General features: G+C 35.5%; 1 protein-coding gene across 1 annotated transcript in view; it reads right to left on the reverse strand.

Annotated features, from left to right (window-relative positions):
* Window positions 1-22,856, reverse strand: part of LOC135083026 (dystonin) — a 282,038-nt gene extending 259,182 nt beyond the window's left edge. The window contains exons 1-2 of the mRNA XM_063977789.1: window positions 22,768-22,856; window positions 1,461-2,125 (exon numbers count right to left, since the gene is read on the reverse strand). Coding sequence (XP_063833859.1) covers window positions 1,461-1,638 — 178 coding nt within the window. The 5' untranslated portion in view covers window positions 1,639-2,125; window positions 22,768-22,856. The remainder of the gene's footprint in view (window positions 1-1,460; window positions 2,126-22,767) is intronic.
* Window positions 22,857-24,409: the final 1,553 nt, after the last annotated feature.

A 24,409-nucleotide genomic window follows, 5' to 3' on the forward strand; every position in this document is an offset into this window, starting at 1 on the left:
AGAACTCTTTTGACAACTGTACAGTCGACAGCATCAGGTTATAGATTTTTGGTGTAAAGTGGAACTTATTATAGCTACACTGGACCGCAAACAAAATGGGTCGGTTAGAAAATCTTTTATACCTTCAAAAGTACCTGACCTAGCTTTCTGAAATAAAAAATACTGGAAAAACTATCAAAACTCTTTTTAGACATATTCTTATATCATTAAACAATTACGTTACTTATGTTGCGATAAATTTCATTAGATAGTGGCATAATAAACGGAAAATTCCCTACTTTATTATTCTGAAGTTAGTCTATTATCGGGAAATCACAAACGCGAGTCTTGTTGAATAAAAAAAAATGAACCTTAGTTATTAGTTGATTCGTAATTTTGTTCGTAATCCTATGTAAAATATCAATATACCTACACCTACAGATTGAATACGTAATAATACGTACCTATATTACAGTAAACAAGTAAAAAATGTAAGCACAAGAATTATTTCTAAATACGAGTATGACGGGAGAGCAATACCCGTAGTAAAACTAGCATAACATTTTTAATTTCATGTAAATCGTTAATATTATTACCAAACAACAAAGTACACATAGCATGCAACATGATACAATATCTATGTTATCAAGCTTATCTTATCTCTTATCTATAAAACAATGATAACGGAATAATACTTAGGTCTGAACGTCTATGAAAGATTGTCTACGAGAAGAAATAGGTTATGCCGTTCCGTTATAGACTTTGTTTTTTATTTTATTTTTATCAATAGACAAAAAACATTTTACGTGGTTCTACGTTCTAACAATATGTGAAGAGCTCTTATGTATTTACAGAAGACAATGAAAAAACCATATGAATATAACATCGAAATACTGGTGATATCAATGGAAATCACTTGATATTCAACTCTTTTTTTATTTACGTGAGCTATGTAAAGAAACAGGTAATTTTTACGTTGATCCTTATAAATAGAGTGCCATTTGTTATTTTTTTGTTTTAAGGAAGGATAATCGTGTTTATAAAATAAGTAGGTACAAACGAAACACACAAAATAGTGTCAACCAAGGTCAAATACGAAACCGTGTTATAAAACGAGCCGAAAACATTAAAACTCTAAAAGAAATAAAAAAACTTTACGTTATTATTACTGAACAGGTTTTGCAAACTCGATTAGTCGTAAAATTTAAGTTAGTTACATTATTTGTATTTAAAACATAATGAATGATACTGTTGATTTATGTGATTAGAACAAAATTACTTTTCAAAGTTGCACTGGTCGCAGTAATGCCAACCTAGCAACATTAAAAAACAAAACGGCGCAAGGAATGTTAGCGCGCAAGTGTGGCATCGCATCAAAACAAACGATTGTTTAAAAACATCGACTCGACACACACTCGCATTCTCTATATCCCATCACCACGAACCTGATTGATGTATAAAGAACTCCCAACAAGTTGTACCTTTGAATTTGGTCAAATTCTCCTCGTACACGTGGTCGTGTGTTTCGGGGCCTCCGTGCTCCCCTCGGTGTCTTTTAGGCTGGTGGGGCCCATCGTAGTATCCCCCGTTGACTCCGTCCTGGATCGCCTCTTGGGGATCAAACCCCAGGCGCTCCTTGTAGTACGCTTGCGTCGACATCTTTCACGCACACACACTTAACATAATTTGATTCGAACACTGCTTTAAACCAAGGGGTAACGCAAATTCCTTGATACTAAGAGTACGTTCCGATTCACGCAAAACAATCACGAAAGGATCCGCCAAAATCCTTCCACGACGTCCGGCGACGGTCACTTTTAAACGATTCACCACAATTTTATCACGACCATCCAGTCTTGGTCCACAAAAGGAAAGCCGTGTACCCCTTGACACACACTTATTGATCTTGACACGATTTTTTATGCACTTAATTTATCGACTACTCACTTAAATGTCTGGCGCCTCATCGAGTATTTTAAAAAGCTTGTTAATGTTAATATGGCAACTTTGTTAGTTTGAATTTGGAATGCTTGGGTTACTTTAGTTTTTAGTTTTTAAATTCGATTCGTTTCTCGTTGGATTGTCTGGGTTTTCACGTAAGGTTTCGTTGTCATCTGTGTAAATAACGAAACGTTGGAAACACGACCTGTGAAGACAAAGGGGAACGATGATTTACATGTTGCCGAGGTCTGAGTTGCCTCAGTAAATAATGAGTAGAGATTGCAAAATCCGGATTTTTCTTAAATCCGGTTTTCCGGATTTGTGTTACGTACAAATCCGGATTATCCGGATTTTTCGAATATTGGGTAAATTTTTTAAACCATCAATTTAATTTAAATAAAACGTAGTTTTTTTCAAAAAGATGTAAGTATTTGAAGAAAAGCGTTTTATTTTATTATCGCGCATGGAATTTATTCCTCTTTTTTTCGGTTTGCGCTACAAGCTTTCGAAATTATTTGAACCTTGCCTTATTTTTTTCGTTTTAGTACAAATGCATTTCAGAATAAAAACTTGCTTGTACCTATAAAATATTTTTTTTATTCTTCTTCTTGTCGTGTCGACAACAAACCTACACAGCGTCAGCCCAAAACTCCGCCACAAGAGTGGCGTTGTCAGTAGCCTTCATTAAATCTTCCTGCTTGCAGTTGTTTGGGCACGCAGGGCACGACATCATGTGCTTCGTCGACTGGGGAACAAAACCACACTTGCACTCCAAGTTTGATCCATCTAAGAATCCCTACCTGACACCTGAACAGATTGTCCTTACTACGGCAGACCTGTCTGAAGTCTATAAAGATTTCCAGGTAGGCCAGGGGAGCTCATTTTTTATTATAATTTTATTTTACACTTTTAAGTTGTATTTCAATCTCAGGGCCCTGGTCATTATTTAAGGCCAAAGTGCTCGGGAAGACGAATCCAACGAACTCAAACTCTATAAGTTTCTGCCGTTTCGGTTAGGAGTTCCTATGGCCACCTCCTGATTCATCATCAGAACCCTGAACATCATCTAGCACTTAAGTGCTTGAAAAGACAAATCCAAAAAACCCAAATTCGATGAGTTTCCACCCTTTCGTTTAGGAGTTCCTATGGCCACCTTCCGAATCCATCATCAGGACCCTGGGCATCATCTAGCACTAAAGTGCTCGAAAAGACAAATATAACGAACCCAAGTTCGATGCGATTCCGCAGTTTCGTTTAAGAGTTCCTATGGTCACCTCTTGACTCCATCATCAACCCAGCTAAATGGTTGGCGGTATATCCAACAACCTGTTTAGAACTCTTTTAAGGACTTCTCCACAATCACTCCCATTCTCATACAATAACATTTCGAGATGAATTAATGTAAGCAAATCGAATCCGGTGGGTGAACTTGATGGGCGAGGTTGAAGATCTCTACTTACACTTGGCCTGCGGATGAATATGGAGAAAACAAAGCTTATGTCCAATGTCCATGTTGCGCCCTACCCAGTTTCGGTTGGAAGCTCAATTCTCGAGGTTGTTGACAAGTATGTCTACCTCGGACAAACGATTCAGCTGGGAAGGTCTAATTTCGAGAAAGAGGCCAATCGTCGAATCCAACTCGGCTGGGCAGCGTGTGGTAAACGACGCAACATCTTTTCGTCCAAAATACCTCAGTGCCTGAAGACTAAGGTCTACAGCCAATGTGTGTTACCAGTGATGACTTATGGTTCGGAAACGTGGCCTCGCGTGCTATGGAGAGGGCTATGCTCGGTGTTTCTTTTGTTTCTTTACGAGATCGAATCAGAAATGAGGAGATCCGTAAACGAACTAAAGTCGCTGACATACTAGCCCGACGGATACAAGCTGAAGTGGCAATGGGCAGGGCACATAGTACGCAGAACTGACGGAAGATGGGGCAGCAAGGTTCTGGAGTGACATGCAATAAATAATTTGAATTCGGAGTGGAGGCCGCGTACCGGAAAACGCAGCGTGGGACGTCCACCCACAAGGTGGACCGATAACATCATAAAGGTAGCAGGAAGGCCCTGGACGCAGGTCGCTACCAACCAGGCAACATGGAAAGCATTGGGCAAGGGGCCTATGTTCAGCAGTGGACGTCCTATGGCTGAGATGATGATGATGATAATGACTTACACTTTAAAACTCAGCGATATGGTGTTTCAGAATCAGCGTCTCGTATAAAACTCACTGGCCGACTAGCGAATTCACTTACGCATGCGGCATGACGCGTCATTGTGCAGGCACAGTGCAGGTGTGAGTGTTGTGCGACGAAGTGCGGGTTCGTTCAATCAAAACTTCGCTTGTTTTGCATCCATGTTGCATTCAATAGATATTTTGGTTTATGATTTTATGATAAAATTTTTGGGGTAAAAATATTCGAAAAAACCGGATTTCAAAGTAAAAATCCGGATTTTTTTAAAGCCTCAAAATCCGGATTTTTCAGATATTTTCGAATTTCGAATAATCCGAATTGCAATCTCTAATAATGAGTCATGTGTCCAGTTCTTTTGGAGGGAGTAATGGCGGCGAGCGGTCACGAGAGCGAGGATTTCGGTGATTTGGCCAATGACCTTGGGCGAAAAAAGGTAATTTTGTCTATGCCGCGATACGACCTTTTATTGTCTGGGTATACAGCCTGCGGTGCTTCTGAGATTTGAACCCAGTTTTTTGTCACTGTGAATTACTTTTTATCGGTTAGTTGACTGTAATTTTCATTTCTTAGTTTATTTTTTGTTCTCATCATCTCAATGCTGCTCTTTCGGATCATGTAGAAGTATTTCCAAGTAATAAGAGTAGGTACTGACGTGTTTACGAAAACAAAACGTTATATTTAGCATAATAATGAGCTAAGTAAGAGCCTGACAAATTCCATGTGCGAATAAGTGAATAACAAGGCGATTTAAAAGTGAAAATATAGGTATTCCATTCCATTCTATTTTCAAATTCTGTGAAACTTTTCGTCAAAAAACAAAACACGACAGTTACTTTTGGTAATTGGTGGCATAAAAAAATAATTTTGAATTAAGAAAACTATAATATCCCGAGCATATCTGGCTGGCTGACTGGTTCTTCAGTGACTTAAAAAACATATGATTTATTATGAACAGACACAGTCGTACAGATAAATCTAAGACCAGTTTAACATCTTCTAAACAAAGATTTTTTTTTTCTTTTTTGCAACAAAACGAAAAAATTGGTATGTTGACAATGTTATGGATGAAGTTAGAATAAAAAAGTTTTTTGCGTAAGTAACCTACTTAATTCTCAAGTTCTTTGTAATTATTTTTTCTCTACACGAAATGCTTTCTAAAATGCATTTAAGTAATTACGTTATTAATTAATGTACTTTAAGTAATTGACTTATCAATTATAATGATTAAGTGCTTTACTGATAAATGTTTGCACAATACATAGTCAGGTTTAGGCATGTTTAAAACAACAATAGTTCGCTAACAAAATTGACTAACATTTATAGATTTAAAAGGTAACAAAAATCTTATTTACAGTAAATTGAAAACAAACCCGATTTTTAGGGCTAGAAGGCTAGCTGTAAGGTTTTTTTTTTCAGTAGTGATTTGAAATTATGGCGTCAACTATCTAATAAGTAACACTTATGAAACATACGAGTAAAATGTAGCTATGATCGATTTTCGATGTCGCCAAAACGACCCTCATGAGGTATTTTTATTGTTACAATAACATATTTCACAATAAATTTTGAACAGGTGGATATGTCCAATGTCAGCCTCTTTCATTTCATATTTACTGTCATACATTATTGAAACACAATGTCTTCGAAGTGTGAAGAATATTGTTTATTGGGAACAAACATACATTATTGACCTATTTAGTAGATGATGTCATCATTTTGCTGACGAATTGCATATTCAGTTATGAGACAGCTATGTTTATTTACATTAATTATTATGCACTCGCATGTCCGTGGATTGGACATACGAAGTATGAGATAAGTCCTACAAATAAATACAGGAAAAGACCGTTGTGGAAAAGTAGAGGTGCCTCCATGTTTAGCCAGATTTAGCATTTTTTTCGAGCCCTGCACTAAGGTTTTTTGAGCACCAGTAAGTTAAAATCGTCTATTAATAATTTTGGATCTCAAGACAAGGTAATATTATACCTATAATATCACCACTACCAATTTAGTAGTCTTATCAGTATGGTATGACGCTGACTTGCTGTTGCGAAACCTTAGTTAGACCAGAGACAGACCGCTTCACATTCATCTTAGATATCAGGGACAGTTTGCTTAGTGAAATAAAGTCCACCACTCACATTATGTAGTATCAGATTTAATAGGACATCTACCGATTTACGAGCAAAGCCAAAACCATCGATATTATTACCATCTTCACTAATAAGCCAGGGGTATCGTACTTTTTGACAAACAGGTTTTGCTTCAAAATGTTGAACACACGTTTGTCCTAATGGGTCAGCCGAGAAGGTCAAAATCGTCCAGTCACCGTCACAGCATCTTCACCAAATTACAAGGGTTCAGTATCACAGTATTTTTACACGGACAGGTTTTGTTTCAAAACGTTAAACACGCATTTGTCCTACCAGTAGGTCGACCTCAGCTGAGGCGGTCAAAACCCTCAGTCACATCTACATTATTGCCATCTTCAACAAGAACCTTAGGTTATCGTATTTTTACACAAACAGGTTTTGCCTCATGCTGAGCACACGTTTGTCCTACCAGTGGGTCAAACCATCCAAGGTCAACCTTCGTAAAATTCGGTTGGTCGTGGGAAAGAGGAAACAATGAAAGGGTGGAGTCCCTGTGTCAGCGAGCAAACCGGATCTTTAGGAAGGGTGCCTGGAATGACATAAAAGAACTTGTAGACTAGTGACGGTAGATTATAAGAAGGGTGTCTGGAAGACATAATAGGGCTTGTTAGATTGTGTGTGATCTCTGCAGATGTTTTTGCAAGACATTAAAAAGGGCAGTAATAATAATGTTTATTGAAATGTACACATTTTTGCGTCCCAATTCTGAGTTGCTATGTATCAAAGATCAGAAGATGGCACACGTTTTTAAAGTGCCTAGATAAATGGAAATTGCTAAATCCAGACACCAGTGATTCATTTATGCTTGATCCTTATAATTGACTTTTAATTGGAAAAAAATGTCCCTAGATCTTCACCATGATGGGGTATAAATTAAGGCTTTTAAAACCCATACTTGGGAGGGCGACTTGTACCAGCTTACTTGGAGTGAGAATTAAAATTGGACTTAAACATCGATTTGGCGGCGGTGGTGGTGTTTGTTGCTCTAGTTTGTAACTGAACTGATTATCAGCTGACAAATATCGCTTCCGCTTATAAAATCGCTACAACTGAACACCTACAGGCACCTAAGGTCGCCCAATGACACAGCCCCAGATCGCATTGTTAGTTTTGACAACGAATTAGGACCGTGTGAGGCTGCAACATGTTTCATAAGAGTATTTAGCTAATTGTAGGTTGTTTCGGACCCTTTGTGAATCAGTAATGAGTGCAATAGTTAAACGTAGGTTTTCTTAAATACACAATTGAGATCATGGCCCTTTAAAATTGAGTTTTTACTACTTGAATTGTCAGTTACTTTATGTTTTAGGTAACTAATTTAACTTTATGTGATACTTTGAGAATTATGCTAGATACGCTGTTCGTTGTAGTTTTATAAGAATGAAGAACTGTGCACTAATAGTCAGAATCGAAGAGTACTAACTTGTAGATGGTAGAAGATTTATCTCTTGATCCCTAAATAAATAATAAACCTATTTCTTGGACGTATTTTCCCCAACTTACTATTCATACGACCCTTAGGCCTTTAAGACACGAGGGAAAAATATTATTCTGGATCAAACTCGCATCTGTCTTTCTCGGGCGAGATTCTTATAAAAACATCATAATAATACACTACCATTTATTGCCATCTTTCAGCTACAAGTACCTCTTTAACCATTAATGAACCGTTCAAAACCACCTCTTCCTATAAAATTAACTGAAGCCCATTACGAAATATCCCCATAGGTAACATTATCTATGCGTTACAACCTGATAACAATCTCGCCACGCCATGTCGCAAACTGGTACACGTTAATATTCATAAAACTGTTGATAAAACTGGTTGTTTCAATTTTGTACTCTCTTGCTAGCTCGTTAGAATAACGCGAACGGCCAATTGAGTTTAAAAAGGTGCAAACATTTTTTTATGCTACTTTTCTCGGAGCTTGGCTCACTGTCAAGATGCTACCATAATCGGCTGTATCAGCTGTATAACATTATGCCTTTGCCTTTTCCTGCAAAAGGAAATAAATAAACAGAATTTTTGTCGTGTCACATGCACAAGCAGTGCAATGAAAAAAGTAAACAATAAAGTTTTTGCAACAGATTATTATTTCGCGCCAATAGAAGACAAAGGTAATTGAAATCTCCATTAATTTGTTTTCCACATCTCTGGTCATGGATTCAGTGGCATTAAAACATATTTTTTGCGAAACGTGTATGTTTTCAGTTTCAGCATAAAGGTACCAACTTGAATTTCTATTAAATATTAGACGTAATTTTTAGAACCAATGGCAAATGCTTGTGAACTAATGGCGCCAAATCTATAGGTTAGTCAGATTTTGACAAGGGTCATTCCATCGTTTCGGGTGTTACGTTCGTACACACATATTCAACAATTTCATGTATTTTGAAATAGTATTTTAATAATGTTAGTGCCTTAATCTGTCCGTTTTTAGTTGTTTTATCTAAATAATAAAGTTTGTACAGCTTAGAATGTAGGATAACGAAAATATGAGTCGAAAAGTGTGCGTTTCGGGCGTTACGAGATTTTGCCTCTATGTTCTGACTGTTGCTGCATTTACTCGAAATTTAGCGAATTTTCTTAAGGAATCATACCTAAAACTTACAGGACTTCTAAAGTATGACATTTACAAACCATGTAACATACAATCACTGTTAAATAAAACGTTTTACTATTTTTTTATAAATTTTTTCTTTGTTTCGGGTGTTACACTGGTTCTGTTTCGGGTGTTACGAGTACGAAAATACAACGAGTTTTATCGATAAAATCGGTGTTTTATTAGTCTCTAGGTACTACAAAATAAGGAGTACAACAAATAAACACAAATAGAGCGAATTCTGGTTTGAAATTACGAAGCAGCTTTTTTTTTTTAATATACAAAGTTCAAGTTTAATTTTTCCTCAGAATATAGCTTTTTCTATTGTTTTTGGCTTGAAATAGCATTACTTTAATTTCTAATTACGATATTTATTGGAAATGTCAAACATCGACACTTTTTAGCAATACCTTAATTTTAGTGTTAAGTCGACATTTCAAAAAAGTCTTAAATTGAGAAATATGACTCCTTTTCCGTTGCCAGCGCTAGTGGGAGGTCAAAGGACTCTCACAGTAATACTTTTTCACTTCTCCAAGCAATATACACACATTATCGACATATAAATAAAAATGTAATACCCGAAACGTTTCGGGTGTTACAGTTTTTAATCAAGAAAGAAACATACTAAATTAGTATCATGCTCAGATATTAGTTAGTATTTGAAATCATTACTACCATGACCTTACTTTTACCAAATATTGTTACCCTAATCCATGTGTAAGGTACAATAATAAAATAAATACCTGTTTTTCTGTTTCGGGTGTTACATCGCCGAAGTAACAAGAAAACACACTTAAAACTTGATAATTATCCATTTTTTTGGGACTATGACGCTATCTACCAATACTATGATAAATACCCTCGAATAATATAGTGGCAAAACGTTTCACAGATTGACAGTTTTTTTTTAAATCGTATTACCAATAATTAGAGAGAAAATGATCATTCAAACAGTTGACTTAAGTATAGACTTTGAAGACTAATAACTTAAAAATTACTTATTTCTTTCAGATTTTTTTTGTTGCACATTATAATTTGGAATGTTTACTTTCAAAATTCATCAGATTTAATGCGAAAAGAACATATTTAGTTTTTCACCCTCGGTAACATTTGTCATGGAATGACCCACAACTCATAAAAATAAATAAATTTATTGGTGGTCTGTGACAAACAGTACAAAAGAATCTTTTGTACAAATAATATGTCTTTGTTATTTGACGGACATTGATTGCTACAAATATCTTGATAAATGGTAAAACAAATAGAGCGCATGCAATTGATTCATGTAACTGTTCCTCTGTTACCCAATTTGTTATTGTAACATGATGAACGTTAAAATTACACGTGTTCATATTAGCAGAAAATATAATGTTTAAATAAACGGTAGTTTTTTTAATAGATATATTTATTGACTAGATGTTCTGGGAGATTGTACGCAACAGTTGAAGGGTGTTAATTGGAATACAATTTTGATGTTTCCGTATTTGATTGAATAATCAAGTCATTAAATTATTCCGAAAAACTTGATTAAACGTTTCCTAAAGTGTTCTTTTAGTTATTTCAATACAAAAAAATAGCAACTACCTGTTTGATATTTAATAAATAATAAAGATGTTTTATTTCATTTCGTTTGGTTTTTAAATATCAATGAAGCAATATTAAAGTTTAAATATCATTTTAATTAACTGCGTAAGGTGCCACAGTATTATACCAGGCAAATGAAAACAGGCTAGTAAAAGCAAAAAAATCTATCTAATATTATAAAGCTGAAGTTTGTTTCTTTGTTAGCTTGATTGTGCTAATCTCAGGAACAATTTGAATTTTGTCCGATTTGAAAAAATATTGTTGTGTTGGATAACCCATTTAACGAGGAAGGTTTTTAGGCTATACACTACCCTATAGCCAATAGGGGCGGAGCAGTAAAGAAAATTGTTACAGAAACGGGAAATAAATTATTAAAACTATTTTCACGCGTACGAAGTCGCGGGCACAGCTAGTCTTACTAGTCTTACCTATATAAAAACGGTGCGTTTGTCAAATCGTGTGCATTCTTCCTACACGATTAATAAACAATATCTAAACAAAAGGTAGTTAGTGAAGACACCATTGACAGGAAGGATGTTGAAACTGCCGTCGACTCACAAACAGATAACGGTTGTATGACCGTCACATCACTGACAAACTCACTCAAGTTTCACTCTTTATTATTTCAAAATGTATGGCTAATGACAAATAATATCAGAGTTAGTCTGAAGCACGGAATTACAATTATTAAATACTTTTTTTTTATCCACAACGAGGAAGCTCTTAGCTTGTATCTCACCTGACTTAGCTGAGCCCGTGATTTCGTAAGCGCGAAAATACTTAGTTCGATAATATTTCCCGTTTGCGGAACATTTCTCTTTACTGCATCGCCCGCCCTTATTGACTAGGGTGATGTTATACAAAAATAATTTATCAAATCGGAACAGGTAGTTCTTGAGATTAGCGCGTTGAAGCAAATAAACTAACACTTCAGCTTTATAATACAGTGTGAGTCACGTTAAAGTGTACATATGAAAATAGATGAAACTAGACCTATTTTTATCGACAAAAAAGTGGTCAAAAATTTTTTGAGATTTTTTTTTATTTATTTATAGATTTTTCTTTCTTTCAAGTACTTATTGTAAAGAAAACGTAATAACTTTTAAACCAAGAGGTATATCCTGATAAAATAAAAACAGTAATAATGCTAAATAACAGACGATACTAAAAAAATACATAAAATACTCAGAAAATGCCAACAAATAATAAAAAATAATACATTTTGAAAAAAATTTGCTTAAAAATTCGTGTTTTTTTGGTTATTTGATAAATTTCTCCAAAAAATGCCCCTATAAAAGGTAGTTTTTATTACTTTGAATTATTCTCTATCGTATTACCTTTGTAAAACCAAAAATCGCATGTCTCTATCCCTATCACAACATTTGCTATGATCGTTTGAACTAAGCCTTTCCGGGCGCGCCATTCAACGCTTCGCTAACAACGAAACTGAAAATGGCTCTAGATTTGTAATTTTGATAAAGACTAGTTAGATTTCAAGTAAAAACAAAAGATTTCGAAGTAAAATAAGCATTTTAGTTAATATTAAAATTGTCCCTACAAGTAGAGGAGAATAATGTGGTGGTAGGCCTTTGTTCAAACTGTCATAGCAAATGTTGTGATAGGGATAGAGACATGCAATTTTTGGTTTTACAAAGGTAATACGATAGAGAATAATACAAAACAATAAAAACCACCTGTTATATGGGCATTTTTTGGAGAAATTTATCAAATAACCAAAAAAACACGAATTTTTAAGCAGATTTTTTTCAAAAAGTATCACTTTTTATTATTTTTTGGCATTTTTTGTGTATTTTATGTATTTTTTTAGTATCGCCTGTTATTTAGCATTATTACTGTTTTTATTTTATCAGGATATACCGCTTAGTTTAAAAGTTATTACGTTTTCTTTACAATACGTAACTGGAAGAAAAAAAAATCCATAAAAAATTAAAAAAAAATCTCAAAAAATTTTTGACCTCTTTTTTGTCAATAAAAATAGGTCTAGTTTCATCTATTTTCATATGTACACTTTAACGTGACTCACACTGTATTAGTAAGTATAGATTCGGAAGATGCTCCGACGACCGACGATCTGCGGATCTGGTGAAGGTCGCGGGAAGTACCTGGATGTTTAATTACAAGCGCAGAACCGGTCGTGGAAATCCTTGGGGGAGGCCTTTGTCCAGCAGTGGACGTCATTTGGCAGAAACGAACGAACAGAAGAAGCCACTTTATCCTTGATCAACCTTCAAATGCCTTCATAACCTTGGCTGGGCAGTTCGATCACCATAAACCATATTTTATTACACCGCGAAAAGCTTCAATAACTTTACGATGCCCCACTAATACCCATTGAATTTATTTATGTGATGTACACTAATCCTCAATTTTTAATCAAGCTACCATCATTAATCAGCTCAATTTCTTAACAAGACGCAATAAAACAAAGCAACACGAATAAAAACCTGATTGCGAATTAGACGAATAAAAAATGGCGGTTCTCATAGGAATTTCGGAGCTCGGATGATATAAAACTAAATGTACGTTAATGAGAGCTATCTGGATAGATCTTGAAAAAATATTTGCGAGATGAACAGATAATCTTTGATAAAATATGGTTCCGCAGTTTGTTAATTTCTTCCTCGATTTTGTAAAGCTAGCTTATTTTTTTGGCTAATTTACTTTGACAGGTTGCAAAAGTAAATACTTATCAGTCGAATGGTTAGATTTATCTTAGATAGTATAGTTATCTGTCAAAATATATTTCGCTATATTGTTTCAAGGTTTTTGTACTTATGTTAAAAATGTCAATACAAAAGTCACATTTTTCGTGCTTTGACCCAGGACCTGGAAATAATGGAAGTTTGAAGAGACAGTTTTTTTATCTTTGATTGGACCGTTACAGCTTTAAAATCTGACGTTTTATTTTAATTATCTTACACTTTAACCTTTCTTTGTGGCATTTACATGTAATAAATCAAAATTTAACCCAAAGTTACCCGAAAACAATGGAGTGGAGTCGTGTGAAACGTTAATTTTCACAGCGAATAACCCATTGTGCAGAACGTAGCGAGCATACGGCGCCTGACCGTTGACCGTTAGAACCATGAAATTATTAATACTGGGCCATAGCGAGGGCAACTCTTCAGGGTTGCTGCACCAGAAATTGCTAAGAACATCAAATCGCTAGCATACATATCAGGCAAAAGAACTTTGGAAATCCATCTTCATGAAAAAGGATGACTTTAGACACTATAATAAAAGATTATTGGAAAGAAAAACATAAGAGCTATGAAAGGAAAGGATCTCGTGAAGATTGCGCGAAGCGAGAAGCAGGCAACGTATGACCATTCGTTGGAAATCCTTGCAGAGGCCTTTGTCCAGCAGTGGAAATCTTTTGGTTGAATTGTACGCAAGAAGGACTTTATTCAATAAGGTAGAAAATTTTATCCGAGAATGCTTTCGCCTTGTTAAAGTCCAGCATGTATACGAAGGATATAAGCAGGCACTACGTGCTCTAATGCCTTGCGAATCGTACAGTTTGTCGACTGACATCGACGTCGTTCGTTGGACGTAAGAGTTTAAAATACTAATCTATCATTAACACTAAACATCTGGACATAAACCGGAAATAAGATGATAAGTACTCGCTTATTATCAACTTATGAAAATCAATCAAACCGCAGTAAAAATTGGGTGCGAACAGCTCATTAAGTTATTAAGTCGTAAACATTTACTGCACATATTGATTGGTTGTGTGAAAGTGCCGGTCTGTTTGGAAATATTACTTTCTTTTAGAACTGCAATTGAATGCGGCCTCAAAGACAAGTGAAGCGCTGCTCTATCACACAGATGACCGCAAGTTTGGTAGGACAATCAATGCGAGAACCTTTGCTGACAGTAAAATGAGTTTAAACCCTTCCTAAAAGTATTTTTTTTGGAATAGGAGGCAAACGTCCAGAAGGATCAACAGATGGTAAGTGATTACCGCCGCCTATAGATACCCGCAGCCTCGGGGGACAGGTGCTTTGTCGGTCTTTTAGGTATGAGTACTCTTTCTTCTTGAAAGATTGTAGGTCGTATCGGTCCAGAAATACCGCAGACTACAGTCCACTTATTGCAATGTGTATTTGTTGAGATCATTGGGACAATGCAGTCGCTGTTTATGTCTCTATTTAATTAATAAGCTACACAACGAACTTACGATATCAAAATTGTCTGACTTCTCGTAAAATTTTCGACAACCCTAAATCAAAGTTTAAATTGAAATATCGTGAGAGATTCGCATTCATTCAATTGGCAGTTTGATCGGCTAGTTAGATTCGGATGATTTCGCGATGCCATGACGTATACGTCACGATGACTGTGACATAGTCATATCTATTTTGAGTATCGGTACACGCATGTTTACATTCGCGGAAACGATATTCTTAACCGGTTCTGCTAACGGTCTTTGATTGCAACAATTAAAAACTAAATTCCTACATTTTTTGGAATTTGCGTCATCATTTCAACGAAAACCAGTGCTGGAGCTGGAATGATCCAATCCTAGTAATATTATTATTTATTTGGAAAATTTTAAGGAACGTCACATAGAAGTGCCAGCCTAAGGAGTGTAGACCAAATTCTTTATTTAGTGAATTAGAGGGTCGTGCTCCTGCAGTGAAGACTAAATGACATGATGATGATGATTGATGATACATCTATACTATCTAATCACTGTATTTTTAGTTTAAAGTAAGTACCTACCTACCCGCTGGCGATTCGTGCCTACGAGTATGACGCCCGTATTCACAAACGATGCTTGCGAAGTGAAGCAGAAAATCAAACGCACAGCGTTGAATAGAGCTCTGTGATTGGTTCATGTGTCACCCTGTGCGTCCACGCGCACTGTGAGACCTCAAAGTAATGTTTGTGAATACGGGCGTAATACTTTAATGCACAAAAAATAAGCCAACATCGGATTAGGAAGCTATCAAAATATTTTGATTTCACCACAATCAAATCAAAAACCTAATCATCTCAAATGTTAATCTGATAGTGCTGGTAAATGTACAGTTAAACAACAACTTGCAAACCGATTTCGCAGTAAATATGACACTCATTTTAACACAAGTTGACAGCTCAGCCCTACAAGAAGAGAAAACATCGAAAGTAGACTTTCAAAACGAAATTCGATTGAATTTACAAGACATAAAGTCTAGACGGGGCGATAAATTCTGGCTGCACTAGTTAAGGGCATAGACAATTTCTATTAATAGTGCAAATGCCTCAAAATGGAATGTACAGTAAATTGACTGTGGCTCAGCAAACTCTGTTAAAACTTTTTGTGTATTCTTTCTATTTAGTCTACTGGCCATCATTTTGTTTAAAACTAATTTATAAAGAATCCAGTCTAGGCTTAACTTAATTTTAATAAAGCTCAAGATAGGTAATATTTATGTTACCACACTGGCCGTATTTCTGCCTTTAACTTTGCCATTTATTTTTTAAATCGAAATTCAAACATTCAAACGTTCGAAAAAAGCAAGATTTTTTGTCTCAACAAAACCTTCGGAATTTTTCATTGACTATTCAGCAACTGCTAAAGGATCCCGCCAAAAATTGACGTTTTATCTCACAGACAACAAATCGCACAGATAAGTAAAAACAGTAAACATAGGTAATCGATCAACTAAACAATGTGTGGCACGCGGCTCTCGACCGGTCGCTAACGGGACAGCGGCTGTACTTTAAGTACGAAACGGGTAACGATTTGACGCGGTAAAATTTGGACACGCTCAGTGAAATAGCAATTAAGTCTAAAAAATTAAAGCTTTACCTAATGTTACGACATAACATTTTGTTGTTGTCGAAAAAAAATCTTTGAAAAAAAGACGACCCTCAAGTATGTATATCCAAGTCTGTAGAAGACAAAATATTGAAATTCCACCAATTTCAGCTTGAATTTGCGTCTTTTTGTAAAAAAGAAACCCTAAAAGTGGGTCAAAATCAACAGCAATATTTAGGAATAGCGATCTAAGATCGATTACTTATTCGTAGAATCGATGTTCCGGTTCGATTCTTAATTGATTAATCATCGGATTTTGTAATAGTAGAATTATATTCGAAATGAATGAAATTAAAGCTTTTATGGCCGTCATTTTAAAACTACAAAGTTTCATCAATGTTAACTGATGCTGAGAGATTTTTAATTGATGGTAAACGAAATGGAAATTCATTTCAAATAAATCATGTTTCCATTCAATTTGCGCCTTATTCACTTAAGCTACTTTTAATTACGAATGTTGTAAGTGTTTATTGTACCTATACATTCACTTTTGTAAGTCAGTGTTCCACAAACGTACTATTACTTTTAGAATCACGAAACATAATATTAATTATTAATTCTGACTAAACATCGAAGCTTTAATTTCGATGTTTTAGATTGAGTTATTATATCTTTTGCTAAAGATGATGTTTTGTCAAACCACCAAGAATTTGTATCAATTACTTTAAAATGTTTCATGTTTGACGCATTTGTAACATTTTATCATCATCACCAGGACTTTAGTCTCCACTGCAGGAGCACGTATCATCATTATCATCACCATCATCATCAAGTCTCCACGAGCACGTCCATCTCTTATTTACCAAGGAAGTGGTTGGTTTGGTCTACCCTCCCCACGCTATTTAGCTTCAATACCTAGTTAATGTAACTTAACCACATGTTTTAACTTTCCCCAACACTTCTCAAAGGTGTCGTCTCAATAATTACTAACCTTCAACTCTTACGAGGGTATTATTTACTAGGAAACGCTCGTCGGCAACTGACAGCGTACTGAGACGTACATTTTTCATTTCCGCGTCCATTCCACCCAGTTGCATGTACACCTTTCACCTTTACCACTGTTTAGATGAACAGACGACCGCACAGTACTATGGCATCTTAAGAATTTGTAATAGGGTCGATATTGCAACAAAATGTTGTACAAACTACAGCACGTCAAGCGAAAAACTCAGGGTTCTTATGTAGTGGCAATAAAGGCGATTTAGCAACGAAAATGCTAGGCTGGTATTGTACAGATTCCAGCTCGGACCGTAGCTTGAGGCTAGGAAAGTCAAAAGTAAACACTCATCTGTCTGGAGTCTCTCGATACCATCTATAGCAGTAATCGGTACAATTTCGAATCGATGCGAATAATCGGTCTCAGACCGGTCACCAGTCAATTGAGATACTTTTATAAACTGTCAAAACTCCTTTAATCTTCTGATTAATTTCGTTGCGGGTCCAATGACAGTTTAACTTTCCCCCGGACAAACTTGAGCTTCACTGGTTGTTTTTATTGGCAGTCAAGCTTTAGATTCTGGCTATACAGGATTGCAGCGGTAGGAACGAGAGGTGGGAATAGTCCCGGACTGTAAAATCTATACTTTTCCATTTTAATTGTAAGAAAAGGTCCATGTTTCACGCCACTGGAAGGTTCTGTTTTTAGTCTGACTGATTTTTGACTGAAACAGATATCGAATATACGAAATTGAGCTAACTTTTCGCACATAATTAAAATCCACGTTTTTGTGTCTCAATTCAAGGAATTATTTGAGAATATCATCTGATCCTTTGTTCCACAACTCAGAAGAAAAAGAACAAGGGTCTGACGGTTGTGATTGGGTGACCTCATCGTCTGGCAGTGCATTAAGAATCGGGTTGGATTTCATGTGCAACCTTTTTGTGGATCAACAAATATAATAATGAACAGCTGACGTCACTAACAAAGCAATGTCGCTGGAGGTAAGGTTAGAGGACTTGGCAAGTCAAAGCAGATAGGTCATCATGGGTCATCATCACCAAGAGAAGAGACAGTGTAAAGGCCCTATAGACAGAATAGGTCATCATCGGGCTCGTGATGAAAAGAATTGACGGATCAGCGATGGTCAAAAAAAGAGACCATGTGAATGCCCCATGGACAGTTCTTGCAGATGATGCTAGAATCCATTGTATAAATTTTTATTTTTATTTTCTTTATTAGGAAAACATGCAAGCATGCAATAAATAATGCAAGCTAAGAAGGGCTTTGGGACATTGTCCTATATGTGGTACTGACTTTAAGAATAAATTGTTTCTAATAAGAGAAATATGATGATGTGAAGACATTATTTTGTAAATCGTATTTCTTGTAATAATTAAGAGGCTAACAAAGATGACAGAATTTCATCCTCCACTTCTCAGCATCAGCCGATATGTTATCCCGAAGAGGTGATAGGACAAGCTACATTTAGGTCGTATATGCCCTAACAAAAAGTTTGAATTAAAATTATGGCCAGACTTTTTGTTCAAATCGATTATTGGACATCACTATCGAATCGATAAACTGTTGAATGTTGATACGGTATCAACATTCAACAGTTTATCGATTCGATGTTAGACCACAACGTTACATTCACTAACTGTCAGTTAATAGTATCAAATTGAGCACACAGTTTGATTGGAGAATGCAGACGATTGTTATGTTTTTGTCCACTCTGTTGTGGGTTCCTCCAAATTGTCGACAGGTTGTAAATAATTGTCTGTTTATACACTCATTACTGTCGTAAAAATAGTTGATGACTTTATTAAGCTCATCGCTTTCTATCTTTCATTAAGAGTTACCTATTTTGTTGTAACTTTGTCGATAACTGGTGTTTTTGTGTGGAATTTGACATATTTTTGACGTTTGTTAAAGTTAAAGATGGTGCAACCCAGCCTAATATTATAAAGTGGAAAGACTTGAATAAGCTCAGAAACTACGGGACCTATTTGATAAATTATTTCTCTATTAGAATCTTACATTTTCTGATGAACATAGTACGAAGTTCGCCGATATTAGTACCTATCTAATTTAAAAGTTCCAGCTAAGCTTAATTTATATTTTGTACCTACTATGTATTAGTTGCGGTCATATGCTGAGTAAGTTTTATGTATTATTCGATTGACCGTTATATTGTTATGTGTAATGTAAACAATAACAAACTGATAGTAAATGAAGGAAGTTTATTAATATTGTGTGCATGTTTTTAACAATCAGAAACGTTCTGTTGAAGTTGCATATATCGCGTTTTAATTCGAGTGCAAGTGCAAATATTTAGTAGGTATATTTTGACAACATTGTTTTATTGCTACAAAAGGATGACTGCTCATAAAAGAAGACTTCGAGTCTAACATACATTAGGATTTGTCATAACCAAGTATTGAGCCAAGCCAGACACACGTACTAAACTTGTACCTGGCGAGATTCGAATCCGAAACCACAAGTCTCTACCACCAGGCCAGGAGGTCTTTTAAACACGAGGAAGCTCTTGGCCTGCAACTCACCTGATGGAAGTGTTGATCAATCCGAAGGTGGAAGCGAGCTTCACCCTGAATCCTCAATCACGGAGGAACTGGCTATCTTACCTCTAACTGCCGGAATACAACAATGTTATGGCGACAGAATTAGGTAAGATGGTGGTGACTAGCCAGAGATCAAGCCCAAACCGAACAGAAAAATCTGCCTCCATTGGGAATCGAACCCGGGACCTCTGGGTCTGAAGCAGGTGGTTTTACCACTAGATAAGAGGTCTAATCATCTCTCAATGAGATCATACGCGGTATTTCACACTGAACTAAACTCTCCGTTTTTATTCTTAAACTTAATATCGTGGGAAACTTTCTTGTGTTAACTTTCTTGCGAGTACACAAAACTTCTGGCTCGTATTACTTTGAGAATAAGGTTGCAAATTGTTTGAAAGGTCGTGTGATTGTTTAAACGCTGAGTAGTGAAGAATTTTATCGAGAACTTAAGAATACAATGAAAGTCAGTTAAATTGACTTCTTAATACGTAAAAAGCTCGGTTTTTAAATAAATATTAATTTTGATTCTTATAAGGCTTTGGATCTTATTAGCATAAAAATAAATTACTGCGCTAATAATTGCGAGAATTATGGGTAAAATAATTTATTGGTCGTTATTATGTGTGAGTTTTCCTCAAAGTACTTATCGGCTTCTTCTATCGCAATTGCAACTCCCTGCAACAATTGAGGTCATAGGTAATTCTGGTGTCAAACTTCATGAGCAGTCACAAGTTTTTGACATCATTTCAAATTATGGAATTATAAATCTTTTGAGACGATCAAGTCAATGTTGCAGGCATTATCCCAAATTTTAAAGTTATTTTTAATTTTTCTTTGTATCCCAAATGGGAATCGAACGCAGGACCCAAATCGAGAGATTCGAATTCTGACCACTGGACCACCAAGGTGTTTGTTAATGAGAATTTTACATAATTTTTATTAGAACAAGTACAAAATCACAAAACGCCGTATCTTTTGCAGTAACTTACTTCTTATTTTGTATCAAAAAAGAAGTAAAGAACTACTACCTAACTCACTAAAAAAAGTCCTTTACACATATTACTTTGAATGTTAGTTTCGTTGTTCTACTTGTATTATTACTGAGCTAATAAACGTCAAATTGTTATACAAAGTCATACGCGCCATTTTGTACAGGACAGGTGTTAATTTTCTGACAATTGAATAAATTTATAAACATGCCTGCATGTGTATTTCATTGACAAGACTTTACTTCAAAATAGCTATGACTAATATGGCCTTTACATAAGTTAAGACTCTTATTTCTTACAAAAATCATCGCAATTAAATTTCTGATTAATAGCTTTCAACCACGTCATATTACTAGTTACATCTAATAAAGAACATTTATAGATGACGTAATACGTCAGCAAACGATTTATACATTATTTTCCTTTTTGACCTACACCAGAAACAATTTTCGACGGTTCTTTCTGAGATCATCGTGGCTCACGGTCACACTGAATATTTTTAATATCTTATCGTTTATCTATCAATTCGATATTACGTCAGTGTACGTTATTTCGTTTGATTAAATTCAGAGATTTTTTATGCACGAAAAAAACAAAAGCACCTTACTCATTTTAGTCTCAAAAAATGCTGAGGAATATTGCGACTTTTTACTAAACACATTTTTTTTAATAATGCCTATCGTGTCCGGCGTTTAAGACCTTGAAAAAAATGCTATTTAAAATGCAGTAAGTAACATTTTTAAGTGTTTAATTTTTGTTATCAATGCAATATCTTTACAACTTAACATTGACCTCTGTTAAAAATAGTTCCCACTCTTATTTTTAGAATTCGCAGATAATTTCCTAACGAATTTAAAAGCGATCAGGTAATGAAAAAAGCGTGACGTCATCAACTGAGTCAGACAGCAAAAAGTGGACTTTATTTGATAATGACTCGAATAGTTTTTTGTTTACATCACAGACGCGAAAATGTAGCATATTTAAACGGTGCACTTAAGTTGATAGAAAATAATATCGTGAATCTTAAACTTGTCTAATTTTTTACCCAATGTACGAAGGTCATTAGTAAGCAAAAGAAATACTAAAGTACTGAAGTAAACAAGTAAGTAACGTAGATATGTCATTTTTCTTAAATGATGACTTAAGAATTGAGTGGTCATGATTAAATTTTACGTAAACAAATATTGTTTGTTATTGTGAGATAAATAAATTGTTTGATCTTTTTATAAGGAAGATTACACAAATTTGTTAGCGTACTATTAGCTGGATATTTATATTTAGGTAAAGCTTATGATGTCAACCTATGGATTTATTTTTGGATAATAATAGCGTCAAAACGCCGTAACTCCACGACAACAATATACGGACGTTTTTCATGTTTGAAAAATCAATATTGGCAATTGATTTGCCTTAACAGTGAGTTACCAGGTAGGTAATATTATTTTGTTTGGTGATTCAAAAGTTATTGTTGCAATAAAAGGTGACATCATTTATTATTAACAACATTTAGATATTTCAGTCACCGAACATAGTTGAGCAGCGTTGAATGTTTCTTACATTATAGTGTCTTTTTTATTAGGTTTACGTTATGTTTGTCTTCTCTGGGAGTCTTTTGGCCACCGGCGCTAAGTCTAACCCAATTCCTTTGCGTGCGTTAACCGTAACCCACATAACTGGACTATTTCAACAAATAACTCCGCAGAATATCCCATTGCCTTGGAGACACATTAGCGCCGATATCCGATAATTATTTTGCAATTTACATCACCGGCACGACGTCACGGCGCTGGCGCGTCAAAAAACACCTCGATAAAGACCGCGAATACGTTTCATAACCTCAAAACATTCAGAAAACCGTTTGAAAACACCGAAATCCTCGCTCTTGTCTCGGAGAATGCACGTAGCGTCTTGCATTCCAATTCGAAAATTCAAACCTCCGAAAGAACATTCACACACTGATCACTTGGACACTTACGGTTTATTTTTAATAAACTGTTTGATAGACGAAAGTATTATAATGGCGGCGAGGAGCGATCGTTCGTACCGCGGCGCCGTGCACCGGCCAACTGACTCGAGTAGCGATCTGTCAAACTGGCTTGAGGTTGCCGTTGTGTGCGGGCGCTTAATACAGGTGTGTGCGTGGTGAGCGGAGATCGAAGCTGCGAAGGCAAGGAGGCTTGTTGAATGAGCAAACGTGGTGGCAATCCACTGTATGCACACTGACTCAGTACTGAGTAGGTAGGAAAAATGTCGCTCTAACCCGAGCTAATACTAGTTTTGGTATTCGTTATAAATTCTTATCTCCTTTCAAGGTCTGTATTCTTTTGCTTCCTTTGCGTAACAACTTACAGGTTTTTGTATACTTATTTCATACTTATTTGTTGTTTTTAACGTGTTTGTATTGATGCATTAGGTCAATCACGTTCTTGCACCAACTCAGCTGGGTGTTATCAATGAAAATAATACATTTTTTAAAGATTAGATAGTAATTGGCATTCGGTTATTTTTGAAAGGTGATACGACAATGATAACAAAGTCTTATTGGATAAAACAAAAACATAAAGATATTGAGAATAAAAAAAAAACAAAATAAGTAAATAAAGATATAAAGTCATTAAAAGTCATTTAAAGCTAAGAGGTATGTAAGCCTTTAGGGCCGCAAGTAGAAGATAAATAAGGTTTCTAGACAACGACACATTATGCATGTGATTCCAATTGGAATCCTTTACTCATTCATCTTTGGACTTAATTTGTTTACCATTATAGTATAGAAAGAACTAAGGAGTTTTGGGGTCTTAAAAAATAATATTAATTAATTATTACAATTGTATTTATTATATTTAAAATTCATATAAAAAAAAAACATTTTTTTGTAATTTTTGACTGACGTTTTTTTAAGTTGATATATGACGTAAGTGACGTAACAGTGTACATGGACCCTAAAAAAATAAGTTAAGTGATAGAACTGCGTATTCTCCATAACATAGCAAAAATGACGTAAGTGACTGTCAATGTGTGTGGTCCTTTATTTCGGTAAAACGACCGGTCAAAGTAATATTTCGTGTACATTTTTAATGGACTACTTAATGACTGTTTTTGATTAACATGGCCATGTCTGGTTTTTATTTAAAAAACCAGCAAAAAATACCTAGAATTTCGATATTGCCGTAACTGTGATGTGAAGGACCTAGTTAAAATGACGTAAGTTAATAAGCTTTAAAATTCTATTATATTCTGATAATTTCCAACTACTAATAAGAAAAGTTCTGTTGTGCTTTGGGTTAATAAACATTACTAATAACTTGCAGTCCACCCACAAGATGGACCGACGACATCATAAAGATAGCAGAAAGGCGCTGGACGCAGGCCGCTACCAACTGGGCAGCATGGAAAGCATTGGGGGAGGCCTATGTTCAGCAGGTGACGTCCTATGGCTGAGATGATGATGATGATGAATAACTTGTAGTGTACACATTGTATTTATTCTGTAGTACAGAAAAGATGACTAATAGATAACCCCCATTAACCTCACAAAGTAAGCTTTATTTGGTTCGGAATCCCAAACGTAAAATAAAATTATGTTTCTCAGTCTTACACCAAAATAAAACTGTATTGCT

The sequence above is a fragment of the Ostrinia nubilalis genome, chromosome 22, assembly GCF_963855985.1.
Source record: "Ostrinia nubilalis chromosome 22, ilOstNubi1.1, whole genome shotgun sequence".
Taxonomy (NCBI): Eukaryota; Metazoa; Arthropoda; class Insecta; order Lepidoptera; family Crambidae; genus Ostrinia; species Ostrinia nubilalis.